At 37.2% G+C, this 20,256-nt stretch overlaps 1 protein-coding gene across 3 annotated transcripts in view; it reads right to left on the bottom strand.

Moving 5' to 3' along the window:
- Positions 1-400: 400 nt before the first annotated feature.
- RAB22A (RAB22A, member RAS oncogene family) overlaps positions 401-20,256 on the bottom strand; it is a 94,930-nt gene continuing 75,074 nt past the window's right edge. For all 3 annotated transcript variants that reach the window (XM_077113118.1, XM_077113109.1, XM_077113124.1), the window contains 4 exons: positions 11,313-11,384; positions 11,112-11,218; positions 10,428-10,537; positions 401-7,537 (listed from right to left, as the gene is read on the bottom strand). In XM_077113118.1, coding sequence (XP_076969233.1) covers positions 7,440-7,537; positions 10,428-10,537; positions 11,112-11,218; positions 11,313-11,384 — 387 coding nt within the window. In that variant the 3' untranslated portion in view covers positions 401-7,439. The remainder of the gene's footprint in view (positions 7,538-10,427; positions 10,538-11,111; positions 11,219-11,312; positions 11,385-20,256) is intronic.

Here is a 20,256-nt window from a genome sequence, read left to right on the forward strand (position 1 = left end):
TAGACAATGAATGGCAGTGTGGGATTCCACGGTTAACGTTAACAATAAGATGGAAACACTGGCATTTTTGGTGAAATCCCAAAAATAGTCGGTGAAAAAAGTATTTCTCCTTGTAGGGGATGCAGCATTCTCTCTAAAGGTCACTAGGGGCTTTGTAGACCTGCCTCCAGCACGATTTCCCATATTAAAAACTGAATGATACAGAGAGGGAGGAGTCAAGGCATCATATAGACTAAAGATGCAGGAAGTTGGTGATGCTGATTCAACCTACACACAGACCTTGGCTCCTTACCAAATACCATTGCTATCAAATCATTTTCAAATGACTTCAGAACATCTGATTAAGCAGAATGTGATAAATAATTGCACAAAGAGAAACAATTTGAAAGGCAAATCCATGTATTTGTAAACATAGCATTTTATTAATAAAATTTTACACCCCTTCTTACAATCAACAAATTTTGTTGTGATTTAGCATGTTACACTCTATAAAAGTTTAATAGAGAACATTCAAGCTAAAACAGTACATTTTAAACTATGCCAAGTCAACCTTCACTTGCAAATTATCTACTATCAGCATAAGTATAAAAAAAGAAAAGTCTAAAAGCTTACAACAAAAACCAAACGTCTAGTTTTCTTTCGTCAGTATCTAGAACAGTACAGATATCATATGGTTTACATAGACTTAGGTCCAGCCCAAGGTTAAGACTGCAAAAATAAAGTCTTCAAACATCCATACAGGTTGGCAAACCGTCATTACAATATTTCATCACAGGTAATCAGGCGATGTGTCATGCAGGGAAGCCACAGCTATTAATTTGGGCTGCTTATAGTGCTACAAAGCGGCCAAAACTGTGAGCAACTTAATTTTACTTTATTTTATAATAGATGCTATTATTAAAAGGCACAAATATCTTATTCCTTGCATCAGGTCCTGAAAAGGCATAACATTCTTAGGAGAAAAAAGAATTGCTGGTACGACGGCTTAGCTTTTCTTTTTTAATGTCAAGGCTCATCTCCATAGTTGTTTCTCTTCAAGATTCGTGATTGAGATACCACACACTTTAGCAAACGCACTATTAAAAACTAAGCAAAGTTTGGACATTTAAACTAACTATCCTACCACCACCAAGACACCATTTTGTGACTCAGTCGTGTTGCCACTGTAAGCTAGTGCTTCCCATTCCCTCTCTGGAAACAGTGGAATTCTTCACCTAAGATTCGCCTCTGTGTTTTCTGGCATGCTTGTGTCTCAACTCTCTAGTTGGACTCAGTGGGCAAATGGGCGCTAAGGGGTGGTTGGTGCCAGCATCTCTAATGGAGAGTCAATGGCAAAATGAGAAGAGAAATAAGGCAAGAAGTCTGCTTCAGTCACAGAGAAGGCAAGCTGTAAATTCTTAAGAACATCAGAGGAATGACTGACAATTATGTGAAGGACTCAAAGAAATGATGGGAAGACTGAGCTGGGTAAGAAAAACAAAAAAATTTCCCAGGGCAATGAAGCTCTGTCAACACGATACAACAACTGGCTTGGAAACAGAACCACCAGTCAGTTGCTCTGACTAGCCAGCTGCTGGCAACCTCCCACTGAACTGACTGGTCACTCTGGCATCATGGGGATGATCCTCATTAGGACAAAATTTTGTTAGATTATGTTGATAACCTCATACTCAAAGTAAGCAGAGGCCAACATACTCAAGAGCTGTCTTCAACTTTTTTTAGGGGTAAAACTGGACATTCAAGTATACATTAAAGATTAGCAATGGACTGATTATATTAGGGTTAAACCCCAGAGGAAAGTCAGGCACTGCTGCAGGCAGCGTGCTGGCAAAGTCCTCAAGCAGAAACCAAGCATGGTGATTGCCACAGGGCTTGCTCCACCAGGGAGAGGTGCCTTTGCTTCAGATGGGCAGTCAGTTGGGTCTCTGGACTCTCCTAGCAGAAGGTATGACCAGCTTTTATACAACATGACATAAGATGTTGTAGGAGTTCTTTTTAAAATTTTAGTTTTGTGTAAAAGACTATTGGCCCTACATGCACAATGCTATTTAAAAGATGATTTCCTCCAAAGTACTGCACTGAGCAATTTGCTTTACAAAGTACTGAGAAGTTGCTGAATCAAGAAGCGGCATCAGTAAAACTGGCATGTTTTCTGTTGCCTGATTAAGGAAAATGTTAAGGTTTATAGTTTAAAACTGTCAATTAAGAAGCCCCCTTAAAAAAATCAGTACTACCTTAAGACTTTCCATTAATTGGCTAATAAAACTTGGCACTTGAATTCTTGTGAAAAGCTACTCAGAATTAATTATTTGTTTTGATTATGAAGCATTTTGATGAGGTACTGGGCACCATGGAGATCTGAAAATGAACTGGTGACAAATTGAAAATAAAATTTTTTTTTTCATTTAATAGACACTATTAATTTCAGCATCTACTGATAGACATACCCTAATCTTACTAACTAAAATGTTTAATGTAATAAAAGGAATAGATGTAAAGTTTAAGATTTTTGTTTTCATTAAACTTCAGAATCCTTTCGTTTTGAAGCCAAAACTATTCTAGCATATCTATAATTGATTATACTCTAAAAAGAAAAGAACACAGATATTAGTTTTTTTGATGGTGAAATCATCAAATTAAATTTGATCTTTGTTACTGGAAGTCCTTCTACATTGGGAGAGTAAATAATTTTCCTATATAACTAAGAGAAATCTGAAGGACAAACTGGGAAAGATAGAAATTCTTGGTTCTATTTATTCATTTCTTCATTATATCTAATGAAACTTCACAATCCATCTTTCACTTATTCTCTTTGATTAAAAAAATGGAGCCTCCTGGGAAATATAATACCCTTCTAATATTTTTTAGACTTTCATTTGCACATAAAATAGGACAATTGCTCCAGAATTCCATTAATGTTCCTTGTAAATAGGACAATCAAATTGCTTAAATTTCTATTACTGGAAGTCAACACAGGCAACACTGTTGTCAAGAGAAACTGGCAGGCGAAATTCTACCCTCCAGTCCCCTTTTCTAAAACTGCACAGTATAATGTTTATCTCCTGGATAATTCTGTTGCTTAGACTATTCTTTTTTTTTTTTTTATCATAGAACCATGAGAGTTAAAAAAAAATCCCATAAACTTTACCTTGAATCATTTTTTACATTTTGATGAACCAAGCTAATTGAAGGCAGGTATACAGTAACAGCTTGACCCTTCAAGGGACATTCTCTTTCTTCCCTTAAAAGTATTATATGTTAAGAGGTAGAATCTCTCTTGAAGTCAAACAGTACACAGAAGTCCAGTTCACACTGCTAGTCCCTTTTAAACAAATTTAAATAACAAAAGATTTTTACAGTTCCTACAATCTAGTTTATCACTGTCTTCTAACTTTCATTATAGAGTTAAGAGGCACATTTACATTCTAGTGAATAGAACTCTAGTGAATAGGACAGCCAGGTTGAATTTGTGGGCTGTCATCCACAATCCCCCCATCTCCGCACCCCCCCACCCCCTCCACCCCCCCACCACAAATGTTCTAAAGCAGGTACCTAGGATAGACAGGAGTTAAGGGGCTTCTAATAACTTTTCTCCAGAAGGAAAGGATTCTCTCATTATTCACACAGGTACTTGTAAAGACATTTGGATGTTTAGAGGGCTCATCTGTTATATATATAAAACATACTGTGTGCCTGAATTTCCTACTCTAAGGGCCCGTGTATCAAGTTCTCAGTATGCTCTGAAGAAAGTGAAAAAAATGCGAGAAATAATTTACATAATGTCTTTTGCAATTCACTCTCTGAATATAAAAAGTATACATGGCAAAGAACAAATGCCTTTTGAGCTCTGAGACTGACACATCAATTAGTACAGTGTAATCTGAATTAAACCTGCCTAAGGAAGAGTCCATGTTAACACAATGCCAAAATACACAGCTATTCTGATTTGACATTTCCAGAAAGGCCATGGAATAGTTATCTAAAGGACATTTTCATTACTATATTTCTCAGAGTTTAATTTTAGAAGGCCTCCTAGGACCATTTTCCTCCTTGAAAATAGAAAAAGAGACAAATATCACGATTTTAGAAATTAAAATAATGTGGTTTACTTTCCCTTTATTTTAAAAGGATGAAAATTGATAACCTTAAGAAGGATATCAGCCCACTTTAGAAGATCAAGCCTCTAATACGAAAGTCTCCATCCTTTCAGGTATGGGTAGGCATCCATGGGAAGTCATTTCAAAAGGAACTAAATCTTTCAGCTATTCAGAGTAAGAACTCATCATGACCATGGTGGAAAAGCAGTGACGGGTTTCGTTTGGAACCAGAAGAAGGGCTGACAGTGGGTACTTCTCTCCAATCACTTCTTAAAGAGAGTTTAAATTAAGGACACTTAATCATACTTTTACTTTATGTTCATTAAATTACCAAATGATGGTTAATTAGTCATCACAGACTCAGAAAACACTTAGGTGAAAGGAGAGTTCTGGAGACGAAGGGTTTCTAGAGCTGGACACCTACGAAGAGCTCATTTCAATTTCTCTGAAAGGAATCAATAAATACTTGTAGCCAATTAATGCTTTTCCCTTCTTTTCAGTTCTCAAAGTTTGAAAAAATGGTCTTGCGTCATAAGGAAACAAAAAGATTTTTTATAGATGGACTATGTCTTAATTCCTTTGAAACCTAGCCTTTACTCATAACAAAAAATACAATGAGCAGAATATAACTATGCTATGTATTAGATCATTGCTTAGTCAGGTTAGTAATCCAAAGCTCAAAATAAAATACTGTGTCTGACTTTAATGTTCATCTTTGTATTTTAGAAGCAAAGAAAATAAATGAAGAATTTTCCCCGTTTTCAATGCACATGGGTTTATAGATCTCAGATAGCTTTTTCTTTCTTATTAAGCATTAAGAAAGAAAAGGTAATACATGAGAAACAGTGCCCTGTCAGTTTCTTAGACAGACTGAGGAAAACAAAGGGAGAAGAGAAAAGGACCCAGAAACGCATGAGGCATAGCAGTGTGGTACAAACTACAGGCCATTCATTCTGTTAATAAAACGTTGGGCTATAACAAAACAGAATCACTGTATATACTGGAAGGAGTATGAGAAATCCTGAAGAGAAATCAGCTGCAAATGGCTGAAGAGATTTACCCACGCTGGGCTAAATGTCACAATGAGATGAAAGACATTTGGATGCATTACCAACAAGAGAAGACATTGAGGCACCTTGCCCTGCGCCCTGCATGAGACACTGTGAAATGATCAACATCAACTGGTGCATTTGGTGGAAAAAATGTGGGGATCATTGACTTGCATCATTTTTTGGTGAAATAAGACAGAAAAGGCCACACATGCATCACTGCTTTGGTAATGAGCCAAGCAATCTTTGTTTTTATTTTGTTGTCGTGGAGATGGAGGCCCAGCAGTGGGAATACTTAGGACATACCAGGGCGGTAGCCAGATTCCCGGACTCCATCTGTATATAGATAATCAGGACATATACGAAATAAAGTCAAAGCACTCTCAGGTAGAAAGAGTCCAGCCCATGGAATCGCTCCCTTTCCCTTAAAGCATATTAATTTAATGTTAGGAAAGAAACAAAATGCTAGGGGATACAGAAGCCACATGCATTTTAAACATGACAATAACAGAATTTTCAGTAGCTACATTCTTTTCTATATAATTCTATCGGGACAATAAAACAACTTCAAATGCTTAAGATATACAGTAGGGAAAAGGGAATTTTTTTTTTTTACTTATTCTGATTTATAATTTTCCCATTAAAACCTACCCATATCAAGTGGGGACCAAGAAGAGATGATTATTTTTAAAAGTTTCAACTGTTCAGTTTAAGGGATAGCTCTGAAAACACAATTTAGCTTGAAATTCAAGCTGTTTCCTTTCCTATTTAATTTTGTAAATTTCCTTCCCCTACAATACTCAGGTTGGAAGGGTGCCAAATTAGACTAGGAACAAATTTTCACCAACTTCACTTCAGTGCTTTATTTTTAGATTATATTAAAAACTTTATTAGGCTCCCTGAGGGAAAAGAGTGTTAACTACTAACAGAGGTGGGGGAAAATATAGGAAACTGAAAGATAAGCTAAATTGTTAACAAGGAAAGCTCCCTTAAAACAGTTGGTCTGAGGTTGCCGTAAATGCTAAAAGAAACTGATTACCCAAGGCCAGGTAAAAGAGTTTGAGCTTGGAGCCTCTTCTTTCACCCCAGTGCTAGTGAGGGCTGGCCAAGCTTGCCAAGGTGGCATGTGTCTTATTATGATTTCCAGATGGGACTTGGAGGGAAGGAGGGTGGGTGGGAAGGAAGGCCGAGAAATCTTTAAAGACTGTAAGTTAAGTGCTCTGCTTTTGCACAACATGAATCTTGTGCTTCACACAAGAGAGTGTCCCATGGACAGGCTGAAAAAATGGGTGGGCAGACACAAGACTGGCTGCAAGATTAAGTGAGTACTGAATGCAACTTAGAATTTATTAGTGTATTTACATAATTTATAATACTTTAAGCACTGGTCTCATAAATATAGACTACAACTTTACATATGCTAAGCAACAGATAATTGTTTTACCCACCAAAATATTTGGGTTAAATAAAAAATTGACAGCATCTACACCACTTTCTTTTCTTTCTTTGTTCTTTTTTTTTTTAAAAAATCATTGTCAGTCAGTTTAGAACATAGGACATTTAATTTATTCCAGACAGCTTCCTTATCACCACCATCTTGATTGTGTGAGAGCTTACTCAAAAAGGTGCCAATAATGTGTTTGGTAACACATTCATACCACAAACTCAGAATGCAAACCAAGGAGCAGAACTACACATCTGCTGTTTTTGTTGCTAATTTACTGTATGTATCCATGACCAATATTTTCAATGAAAATTGAGTGCTTCAGAGATGGTAGGGGGATGAAATCCTTTCCATCGCTTCTATCAATAACACATTTTTGCTTCAAATAATAATTGTCATCACTCCACTTTCAATATATTACAACATTTTAAATGGTCCACCTCTCTAACAGTGGTAATGTGAAGCCAAGGAAGTCAGAATCTCCACAAAGTTCTTTTCTTTTCCCTTCAAGAACCACAAAAGTGCTAATTTTCCCTTTAAAAATGTTACATACAATCTTGATTACAAAACTAAAATAATCCTACCATCCATACAATTATACATTCCTTTTCAGCAAGGTAAAAAACCAGTGATGCAGTCCCTCTGTACACCAGAGATTCTTTACCCATTAGAAGTCCAAAGACTGAAACATCAGTGCTGCAGTCCTCAAAGAGAAAACGGATCTGGTCAATTTATGTGAATCCTCTTAGCAAAGACAACCCAAAACCGGTGCAAACTGGCGGCAGGGACCTCAACCCCCATTAACTTTCAGGACCATCTACTTCATCAAGTCTGAGAGGCTGAGGCTGGTCAACAGCAGCTTCGCTTTGGCTCTGAAGGCTGTCTTCGGAGTTTAAAGCCCTTACCGCCAGATGGCGGGTTGGTGTCAGTGGATGGAATTCTTCGACCTAAACCAAGTTGAGAGGAAGGAATGGAATGAGTTTTAACTTTCCAAATCTGTTCTCATTCTCAGACACAACAATTTGCGGATTTAATTTGACAGGTTTCGTTAAAATAAAACAAAATTACAACCTTTTTACTTTGGAATAATTTTAGATTTACATTTAGATTTAGATTTATAGCAAAGATATAGCAGGTCTCCTGCCCAGTTTCTCCTGATATTAATATCTAATATTATCATGGGATATTTGCCAAAGTGAAGAATTCAACACTGGCACATTACTATTAACTAACCTCCAGACCTGATTCAATGTCACCAGTCTTGTTTCTGTCCCAATATCCAATCCAGGACATTACATTGCATTTAGTAAAAACACTTTTAATTTAAAAAAAAACCCAAAACCAAAAAACTACATGTTAAAACGTTTCATTTTGCGTAGATAATACATATGCATGTTAAACAAAATTCAACAGTACATGCCTGACCCTCTCATGGTAGAGGCAACTGCGGTGACCTTTCTCTTGTACGGCCTTCTGGAGGTAGCTATGCATAAAGAAGCACATGCGACACATATCCCTACTCCATCCCCTCCCTTATTAAAACCCCAATGGGAGCAAACTGTATACATTATTCTCCATCTTGCTGTTTTCACTTAATATATCTTAGGTGTTTTTCCATGCAAGTACAGGGAGAGTTGCCTCATTCTTTTTAATAGTTTTATAACACTGAACGGTATGGAGGAATCATAATTTATCCAACTGTCCCCCTATAGGTGGATATTTATTTTGTTTCCAGTATTTTTAAGTTATTAAGAATGATGTAAAAGCTATGCCTGGACATATATCTTTGTGAACCTGAGTGTATATGTAAGACAGATCAACACGAATGCAGCAGCTGGGTCATGCTACTCTACTCCTGAGTATTTATCTGACACATACTGTATTCCCAGTATCTATCCAGCACAAATGCAGGGACGTGCAATTTAAATTTTGACAGAAGCTGCCAAATTGCTCTGTGAAGAGGTTGTGCCACTTTACTCTCCTACCAACAATGCAAGAGGATGAACAGGTTTCACTTTACTGCTCTGTGAGGCATAATGCCAATTTCAAGAGAAACCTTAAATCACCTATCCACCTATTTGGCTGATAACTCAAGAGCTGCCTCTTCTACAAAGGCTTTTTGACTCCCTCCCATTTCCTAAACTCTCCAACTGAGGTACTAAAATCAGTCAAGATACCAGAAGTACATTCTTAGACTTTGGTTTATATGACTATCTCCCTTGCATTAGATCATAAATTCTTCAAGGGAAGAGAGTCTGTTTCTTTATCTTTGTGTTTCCAGTATCTTTTAGCACAGTTTCTGGCACAGAGGTATTTCGTAAAGACTGAGTGAATGAACGCATGCATCTTTAAAAAAGATTAGGATGGAAGCTTTGCTAGTTCTCCATATCCTGGCCACAACCTTTAGTTCAAATGATACAAAATTTCTGAAAGGCCATCAATGTTGTCTTTCAAGAATTCATCTGTTACTCCTATTTTACAAACTAGAGGACAAAAAAAATCTTGATTTTTTAATAGTTAGATGGAGTAAAGGTTGCAAACTGGCAGTCTGTCCAGCAGTCATATTAGGCTGGCAGAGAGTTTGTTATGCTTGCCTAGTACTCTGAAAATACATGAATTAGTGGCCAAATCTAAACAATGGGGGCATGTTATACAAAAGTTCAGAATTCTGTTTTTTTCAGAACAAACAAAAACCACACACAAAAAATAATACCAAACAGTTGGGCCAAATGGCTGGAACTGGGTACACACCTGCTACCTGTCAGAGTCCCCACGGCTTTCTGGGACCCCCAAGACCCAGTGATTGTCCCAAGCCAGCTCTACTTGCAGGCAGTCCCTGCCTGGCTCTGGCGGGTATCAGAATTCTTGTTCATTTTCTTCCATGATGGCCAAGAGACTTTCCAGTCAATAATCTCTGTTGTCAACCAAATGGTGGGTCATAATGAATAAGTCCTTCATGCGTTGATGATTTCCTCCCTTCCTACATTTACAAATCTCAAATGTTCAGTTCACGCCAATTCCCAGTCTCTGCCCGGCCAGCTCTGTCAGGTTCTGGCTCAGATACTACCTCCTTACAGAGGCCTTCCTGGACCACCCTGCGGATGCTTTTTCACGTCATCCTACATTATTTTCTTCATATCACTTATTATTATCTGAAATGATCTTATTTATTTTTGTGTTTACTGTCTGTCTCTCTTAGTAGAACGTGTACTCCAAGAGTGCAGGGGCTACGTCTATCTTGCTCACAGCTGTCTCCCTAGAGCTGGGAACAATTCTCAATAAATATTTTGATGAATTTCAATGAAATGAATAAACAAAGATACGATCTGTAGAGGATCCAAAGGTATGCAGCAGCCTTTCTCCTGTCTAGTGCCACCATATTAACACTTTGGGAAAGGGCAGGAGGAGAGGTGTGAAGAGAGGTTACCTTTGCACTTGCCTAGCATCGATTTTTGAGGGGTTTCTTACAGTAGAATTACACCTGCATTTCATTTCCCTTTATTTATTTTATTCATTTCTAATAACCTTGGACAACTATTGAAATACATCTGAAGAGGGAAAGGGGGAGAAATGACAGTTTCCACCTCCACGCCCTGTGCAATATTTATTCAGCAGCAACATTCTTTACAGAATGGCAATGGTTGTCAGGCAGCAGCCCTCCTGCAATTATAACGCGATCCAAAAGCTGCTGTTAATCTTATGTTCACAATTTCATTCCACTGAGAACAATAACAGAGACTAGACTACTCTAAGTAAGGCTGGAATTCTAACCAGCAAGATAATTCTATTTTAAGTTGCTCTGCACAGAGGAAACACATAAGGCCCAGAGATACTCACTAATTTCTATAAAGAGTTCATTTATGTTTATAGCATTTTTCGCACTGGTCTCTACAAAAATTGCATGGATGGAGTCGGCGTAGTCCTTGGCATCTCTTTCCATGACTTCTCTGGAAGGCAACAATTGCAAATCAGATTCTACCTGTCAAGATCTTAAGGTTATCCCCCTTACCCAGTCATTAACCAAATTTATGATGGCAAAAGACATTACGAATGGCTGGTGAATGTATCGCAATAGGAGGCTCCCCACCCCCACCCCTACACCATTCGATGGTTAAACAAAGTAACACAACACTCAGCATGACCAGCTGTTTATCCACTAGGATGGCAGGCTTGTTTTCCTTTCATAAGTAAAGTTCTTGCTTTGGGAATCATGTTAGTGGTCCAGAGAAACTGTCTATAAATGCTCTTTCTTCATTCATGCCCCCTAATGCCACGGGAGCCATGCTGATCTCACATAATGCCCACCACTATGTGACCCTCCTATCTACAGACATAATATGATTTAGCTCCAGATGCTTAAAATTGCCAATTTAGTTGGAAACTTCAGGATTCCAACCATACAACAATAGGGAATTTTTCAATGTCAGAGATAAAATAAAAGCAAGATACTTATATTGGATATTCCCCCGTAAGAAACAGAACATATAATCATCATTGTAATCTCTTGCTCTAATAACTTACCTTACGTCGATAAGATCACACTTATTTCCTGCAATGGCAACTACAATATTAGGTGGGCCATGCTGTCGAAGCTCTTTTACCCAGTTCTTTAATGTTGAAAATGTCTCCTGTGACACAAAAGGAGAAAACAACTGGAAATATAAGCAACCAAAAGAGAGTTTTCAAAATAATCTAAAGAAAACTCCATATGGTCTTGCTTACCTCTTTTGTGATATCATAAACAATTATGGCTGCAGCTGACCCACGGTAGTACATTGGTGCCAATGCACGAAACTGCAGAGGGATACAAACAACAACACGAGAAAACTGGTTACGTATGTTTTTGACTTTTTTTTTAAAGCCCATTATCCCTGCACAAAAGGTAACTTTCTCTTAATCCAAAGATTATATGATGCTTTAAAGTAAATGAACCCATAATCACCAAGGGCAAAAACTTTTCATGTAACATTGAATGTCTCATGAAACACAGAATACAGTTTTACAGGAATTCAATATGGTGCTATAAGAAACTGTTTCAGCTAAAAAAGGCTTTTTAATTGAACTCAATGTTATAATTCGCAAATTCGTTTCTTCAATAGTCCTTTAAACTTTGGCTTCCCAAACTATCAAGGAGATAAAAATAATGGTGTAAATAGTTGTCCAGAGAAGTGGCTGCTGCATTTGGGTGTTGTAAAGATAACCCTGTAATCTAAATGCTGATTGTACTAGAGAAATAAGTACACATTCACATCGTCTACTTGGATGAGTTTGCAACTTGCTCTTCTGATATCTCCTTGCAGTGGTAATTCCCATAATGTTGGGTACAGAGCTCTTGTCATTCATGTGAATTTAACTGTGTATGCACAGCTCTTTCCCAACCAGAAGAGGGGAAAGAAGGAAGGGGAAGAATAATTTAAATAGCATGCGTGATCTTGCAGGCCACTTCTCTTGATGACTGTGTCGGATGGAAAATGTGAAGCTCTTTAACCAGTCAGCCTCAGTTCTTGGGCATCTGGCATGGCATGAGCATCTCAACACTGAATATATGATGCCAACATTTTAACAGTGTTCAGTCTTGGTTTAATACCCAATTGGAAATGTGATCCCTACCTATGATACGACTCAACTGTACTCTCATCCTGCTTTCATTTCCCGCTGGCTTATGCCCAAACACAGGTGGGATCAGAGGTGAGCATCTGGTCCACAGCACAACTGAAATAAAGTTACAGATTCCACAACTTCGTATCCAGTGAACTTAACCCTTTGGCTTTTAAGCTTTCCTGTTAATTGGAGTTTTGCAGAAGAAAGTGAAATTATGACTGTAAGCTCCATGAGAAGAGAGAGGATGCCTATTTAATGCACCATGTTATGTACAGGGCCTAGCACTGTGCTTGGCACACTGCAGGTATTCAATCAGTATCTGGTGTATGAGCGAATAAGAACTGTTTAAGTATGGAGTGATGTCAAATTAAATGCCAGGCAAAGGTCTCCATTATATATAAGGTTTTACTAGTGCTTTTCTTTTACGTTTTCCTTAATTTATTATTTGGAAGGATATTACATGATACAAAATCCAAAAGGTATACAAGAGTTTAGAATGAAAATTTACACCTCTGTTTTACAACCACCCATTTTTACTCCCAGGAGGCAATCACAATCACTAGCCTTAGTTTCTTGGGAATGCTTCAAGAAGCATTCTATCAGTAGATGCCTATGTATATGGGTAGTTTGCTTAGTTTAAAATATAAATTATAGTACAAAATACATACAACTCCACAACTTGCTTTTTTCAGGTAACAATACATCTTGGAGATCTTTCTGTAACACATGAAAAAAGAGCCACTTCCATCTTTTAACAGTGGCACTGTATTTCACAGTATGGATGCACCATAAATTAACCTGTTCTATGGTTGTCATTTAGGCTATTTCCAATATTTTCTTATTACACAATGCTACAAATAATACAATCCTGATCAGTCTTCATTTCTACATGTATTAGTATACCTGTACGTCAAACTCTTAGAAGTGGGTCACACAGGGATTATGTTCAATTGTTCTCAGAAGACTTCTGAGAACCTTGGCCAATACACAATACACAATGGTGGGTTCCCAAACTTTCTGACCTTTGTCCATTTGATAGGTGAAAGCTTATATCTTACTAATTTTTATTAGCTTCTGTTATATTATGAAAAAGGCTGAGTATCTTTTTTTTTAATTATCTGATTGATAAAACATAACATACAAACACGATGGTTCTTAACATATGAACATTTCATTCTTGGTATATCATCAATGACTCACAATGTCATCACACAGTTGTATATTCATCACCATGATCATTTCTTAAAATATCTGCATCATTCCAGAAAAATAAATAAAAAGAAAAAAGAAAAAACTCATACATACCATATCCCTCACCCCTCCCTCTCACTACCTGCTAGTAATTCCATCTACCCAATATATTTTAACCTTTGTTCCCCCTATTTTTTTGTATACTCCTTACCACATCCTTTCATTGATCACTTTTACTAGCGCTTTTGAGAAAAATCTCTACCTGCCAACTTCTAATAAAATGATAGGTTTTAGAGGGCAAAGAAGAAATCAACAAACAAAAATAAAGGTTATAAGCAAGAAAGAACACTACAGAAAAGGAAATCACATTATTAAGAGAAAAGGACTTAAAAATACAGGATTGGATTTCATAGGTTAAGAGGAAATGAGACAGGAGCACATAGATAAAAGTTATGGTTTTAGCTTTCATTTTTGATATACTGGCAATGTCTTCCCCAATTTTTTTTTTTACATTTAAATTTGTAAGATAAAATTCACACAGTGATGGGTGTGTTTACATGGCTGGTTCAGTGGTAGAATGTTTGCCTGCCATGCAGGAGACCCGGGTTCAATTCTCGGACCACGCACCCTGTGCTCTGTCCCCTCCAAAATCAGAATTTATAGAGCAAAATGCAAAGATCATAATTGTATAATTTTTTTGGGGTACATGGTCCAGGAATCAAACCTAGGTCTCCCGCATGAAAGGTGAACATTCTACCACTGTATTACCTGTGTACCCGGTAAGTGTATGATAAGTTGACAAATGTATGCATCCATGTAAAAACCATCCCACCAAGATACAAAACATTTCCATCAACATAGAAAGTTCTCTTATGCCTCCTTTATCATTATATCCCTCTTTATCTTTGATAATGATCCTTAACTTTTTTTTTGGTGCATCTATGTGTGTGTGTGGTTGTGTGTGTGTGCGTGCGCGTGCATGGGCAGGGAATCAAACCTGGGTCTCCCACATGGGAATCTTCAAGTCTTTTTTATATCAATATTAATAAAACCCAAAAGTTTATTTTGCTTACGAATGACATAAAATGTCTTTTTCCATTCGTTCATTTTCAACCTATCTTTGTCTTCTATATTTAAGGTAATTCTTTATAATCAGGATATAGTCGGGCTTGCTTTTTAATCCAATATAATCCCGGCTTTTAATATGGAATGTTCTGTTTATTTACATTTAATATAATTACTGACATATTTGGGCTGAGGTCTATCTACCAGCTTGCTATTTATTTTATATTTGTTTCACCCTTTTCTTTCCTTCACATATCTCTGTTCTTCCATTCCTCCTCTCTTTTGTGTTCAGTATTTTTTAGTATTCAATTTTAATTCCTCTATATTTTTTTCTTATTTATTTATTTTGGGTGCACGGTCTGGGAATCAAATCTGGGTCTCCTGCATGGAAGGCAAGCATTCTACCACTGAACCACCAATGTACCCCTTCTATTTACTATTTTTTTTGATGTAAAATATTTAGATTTAATTTTGGAGATGAAAAACTTTCAAATAAAGGCACATGAAGGAAAAAGTTATATTTATAAGAAGGTAGGTATGCTCTGAGATCTTTTTATTCTTAGAGGTACATACACAAAACATTTTTATTAAGCTATTAAATGTTAACAGGGCTGATATCTAGATGGGGTTTCTCCAATATTTGAGAAGTAGAACCAAAGAGCAGATGATCTCACTTCTTTCTCATTAACAAACTGCAACATTCTGTCCATGTTAAATGTTAACTAAGTTGATATCTTGATTGAGCATTTTTAACATTTTAAATGCAGATTGAAGAACAGATTGTCCATTTGTTCACTTTTTTAAAAGTTTCTATTATTGCTTAAATACCTTCCCTCACCAGTAATGACAAAGGATTGGGTTGATTTGTTCCTGCCTTGAGCTAAGTTTTTACTGGATGGGCAGTTACAACTCTTTCCAGAGTGCCAGATGAAAATACCTCAGATATGACATGTCTGAGTATGTGAGCTGGTACTGGTTCTTTTTCAGGTTCTTCAGCTTATAAAAAAGGCAGCCTGCACATTGCAGTCCTTTGGAGACACTCAGGTTTATTTCTAACTTTGAAAATACAACTTATGCATTTAATTTAGCTAGCAAATACCTTCCCAGCAAGGGTAAAGGGCATTCAGAAACATTCAAAAATTGATGCTGCAAATACTTTTTCCCAAATTTACAATCTAAAGATCATGGAGACCTTAGGTGTATTTTGGACATGTATTTCAACTATCACAATTTGCTCATTTGTTTCAGTGGCCAACTGCTGGCTTATCACAGAGTAATTGAACCTGTATCAATGAGAAAGTCCACTAATTTGTTTCCCACCCTTGTCCTTACCTGAGTTTTTTGGTGGGAAATAGGCATGATGGGGAAAAATTCGTTCACTGCCTTCAGGAAACCCTAATCAAAACTTTCTAGTTCATATCCATGGGCCATTAATGCCATTTCATTACTTTATTTTGCCTTATTTGTCAGTTTGGGACAGGTTTTTTTCCCAGTGCACTTCCCCCCTGCAATAAGAACACTGATCTTTATTAGGGTATTCCTTTCTCTGCTATGCCATATTCATGCTCAGTTTCCTGTAGAACAGCTGCCAGAAGGGTAGACTGCTACTTTAACTATTGTTTTTGCTGAGTTTTGTTTCTGATTGTTAAGTACCTTGAAAGCAACATCTATGAGCATGGTCATGGGCATTCCAAGCCTGCCTTTAACTTCTGTAATTTATGCTGAATGTCCAGGGGACTCTAATAAAATTCATATTAATTATTCCAGTGGACTTTGGAATTTCCAGATCTATATCAGAATACCTATGGTATGCTTCAAAGATTCTAAGAAAATAGAGAGCCTAAATTCTCATTAGGCTCGTTACGTTGTTCAGATTTTTGCTTTGGTTCCCTTGATAAGACCAGCCAAAATGTATATCTTTTAGCGCTCTAAATGAACCCATTCCCCACAGTCATCAGGATCCCAGCTACCATATGCCTCAGGGAGAATGGCACTTAGGTCAGCATATCCAGAGCCCTAGGAACAACTTTCAAAAACATTCTCCTTTTTGTGTCTTATTGTATCTGTCCCCTGTGAAGGCTTTCCTACTTGGATGACATGTATTACATTTTTCTCCAGTGTGAGTTGTTCCATGTTGTCTCTGGTTAAAATATGAATGAAGGTTTTCCCACATAGATGACATTCCTAAAGTTTCCTTCAGTGTGCATTCTCTCATGTCTTCTCAGGTTAGAACTTTGAGTGAAGGCTTTCCCATATAAATGATGTCATAGTCAGGTTCATGTGTCAACTTGGCCAGGTGGTGGTACCTGTTTGTCTGGTTGGGCAAGTGTTGGCCTGACTATTGGTATGAGGACATTTCATAGAATTAAATCATTATCACATCAGCTACACCCACAGTCGATTACATTTGTAATTAGTCAAGGGGAGTGTCTTCTTTAATGAGTGATGCTTAATCTAATTACTGGAAGCCTTTTAAGGAGGATTCAGAAGAGACAGGCTCTCTTCCTGCTTTGGCCGGTGAGCCTCTCCTGTGGAGTTCGTCCAGGCCCTCCATCAGAATCGTCAGCTTCACAGCCTGCCCTATGGATTTTGGACTCTACATTCCCACAGTTATATGAGACATTTTAATAAATTTTATATTTACAAATATTTCCTGTTGATTCTGTTTCTCCAGAGAATGCTAACTAATACAAATGACATTCATGGGGTTTCTCTTTCCAGTATGAGTATTCTCACGTTGTCTAAGATTAGAAGAATGAGTGAAGGCTTTACCACATAGATGACATACATGAGGTTTCTCTCCAGTATGAATTCTCTCATGTTCTCTAAGGGCAGACATTGAGTGAAGGCTTTCCCACACAGATCACATTCGCATGGTTTCTCTCCAGTGTGAACTCTCATGTACTCCAAGATAAGAACAAAACCTAAATGGTTTCCCACATAGATGGCATTTATATGGTTTCTCTTTTATGTGAGTTCTTTCATGTTGTCTCAGTTGAGCACCTTGACTGAAGGTCTTACCACACAGAAGACATTCATATGGTTTCTCTCCAGTATGAATGTTCTCATGTTGTCTAAGTTTAGAATAGTAAGTGAAGGCTTTACCACATAGATGACATGCATAATGTTTCTCCCCAGTGCGAATTCTCTCATGTGCCCTAAGATCAGAACTTTGAGTGAAGGCTTTCCCACATAGATGACATATATATGTTTTCCTTCCAGTGTGAGTTCTCTCCAATGTGAGGTCCATTGTAATGTGTATGGCCAGAGTTTTGAACAAAGGATTTCTCAATTAGATGATATTCATATGACTTACTTCTAGTGTGAAAATGCTTTTGTTGATTAAAAGACGACTGGTCATTGAGGATTTTTCCAAATAGATTGCTGAAGCAGAGTTTCCTTCCCTAATAACATGATGGTAGATATGTCTTTACTGCAGATATGACGCATGGATAGCATTTCTTGTTTTTTAAGACTATTTTCCCTGCCTGAATTCTGGGTTTGGAACAATCCAATTCCTTCTTTCCATAGTTCCTTCCCCTGAAAGAACTTTGAAGCTACATCTGATTTACAGACCTGATATCCCACTGAGAGCAGATGACTGGTATTCTCCAGCATCACATCTCTGAGCTTTCTGTGGGATGTATCCAGCATGGTCCACTCTTCTGGGTGAATTCTATAACAACATCTTTTAAGTTCACTAACACCAGTGAGTGCATTGTCAACAGCTCAGCTGACAAATGTCTTCCTCTGGGGTTACACACACAACAAGATAAGTAGCAGACATGGCCCAAGTACTCCAAGAGCTATGGGCATCTTCTCTGTGGGTCCCATGGGAATTCTATTTACTTTTTAGTTAGATTTCTTGTATTACTACAATCTACATATTTGTCAAACCCTAGAGTTTATATTATACCATTTCATGTAAAAAATTATACTCCTCCAAGTCTAATTCTATCACCTCATCCTCTGTACTACTGCTATCAAATGTTTAAAAGCTACATTCTTTATAAATACCACACACCAATATTATAATTTTTACAGTGTATAGCCAGTTGTCTTTTTTAAAAGTTAAGGTAAAAAAGATACATATTTTTTAATACTGACCATTTCCACTGGTTACTATACCTTCTTATGGATCTGAGATCCCATCTGGTATCATTTCCCTTCAGCCTGAAAAACTTTCTTTGTAATTCCTTGTAAAGTGAGGCTGCTGCTGAATTTTCTTGACTTGTTTTTCTAAAATGACATTACTCATATTTGATGGGTAATTTTGGTGGATTAATAGATCTGACAGTTGCTTGTTTTGACCACTAAAAGCTGTTCTTTCACTTTCTCACATCTCTGCTGTTCCTGTCAGAGGCAGCCACCATTCATATTGCAGTGTCCAGGATACAATGTGCCTTTATTACTGGCTACTTTCGCAACTTTCTCTTTCTCTTTGGTTTTCAGTGGTTTGACCATGATGTACCTAGATGAGGTTTTCTTTATATTTACAGTTTGTGTTTGCTGGGCTTTTTGGATTTGTGAGTTGATCCATTTCCCTAGCTCTCTTTAGTCCTCCTTGGTCTCCAATTCCACATTAGTCTCTGAATTGGTCCTGATGGCTTTGTTCATATTTTTTCATTCTTTTTTTCTCTCTGTTCTGATTGGTTAATTTATTCTGTTAACTACCCAGTAAGTTTTTCATTTTAGATAATGAAGTTTTCAGTATTTAATTCCATTCTTTAATAGTTCCCACTCCTCTGTGAGACTTCCATCTTTATTTAAGACTGATTTTCCTTTACATCTTTGACATATTCAAAATATTTGCTTTAAATTCTTTTGCATCGTTAGTTCCAATATCTGGGTACCCTGTGGTTTATTTCTAGTCACTGGATCACATTTTCCTGTTTTCTTTAATATGTATAGCATATTTGATTACATACTGAACATCGTGGGTGATAGGCTCTAGATGTGGTTTCTGTTAATTTTGTTAAAGAGTGTTAAATTACTAGGTAATAACTCTGAAGACTGGTTTAACCCATTGTTAGGGTGGGTCTATTGTGGTCTGCCCTTAGTTCTAGATCAGTCTCTATTCCTGAGGCATGACCCTTCTGAAGTTCAATGGTATGCCCCAAGTGTTTACCAATCCCTTCAAACAGGCAAGATTCAAACTCCAAACTCCCTCTCTCCTATAGTGAGCAGCAGTTGAAATCTCTGCTCAGCCTTGTCAGCTTTTCAGCTGTTCTGTTGCTTTCTGCCTGATCCCTCCTGTGTTATGCACAATTCAGAGCCACAGCAGCACTGCCCTATACATACATACATATATATATATTTTTTAACATATTTTTAATTAGAGTAATTGTAGGTTTACAGAAACCTCATGCAGAAAGAACCGAATTCCTTATATCCCCCTTTCACATACAGTTTTCCCTATTAACATTTTACATTAATTTGGTACCTCTGTTACAATTCATAAAATATTATAATAAATTATATTATAATTATGTTATTAACTTAAGCTCACAGTTAACAATAGGGTTCACTCTTTGTGATGCACAGGTCTATGTATGAACTTATATACAACCTAAAATTTCCCTTTTGATCTCCTTTTGAATATACAATTCAGTGATGTTAATTATATTCACAAGGCTGTGACTACCATCCCCATCATCCATTGACAAAACTTTTTCATCACCCAAGACAGAAACTCCTTACCAATTAAACATTAATTCCCCAATTCCCTCTCCCACTGGGCCCCTGGTAACTTGTATTTTAGTTTCTGATATTACAAATATGCATATACTGAATTTCATGTAAGTGAGAT

The sequence above is a fragment of the Tamandua tetradactyla genome, chromosome 1, assembly GCF_023851605.1.
Source record: "Tamandua tetradactyla isolate mTamTet1 chromosome 1, mTamTet1.pri, whole genome shotgun sequence".
NCBI classification, from domain to species: Eukaryota; Metazoa; Chordata; class Mammalia; order Pilosa; family Myrmecophagidae; genus Tamandua; species Tamandua tetradactyla.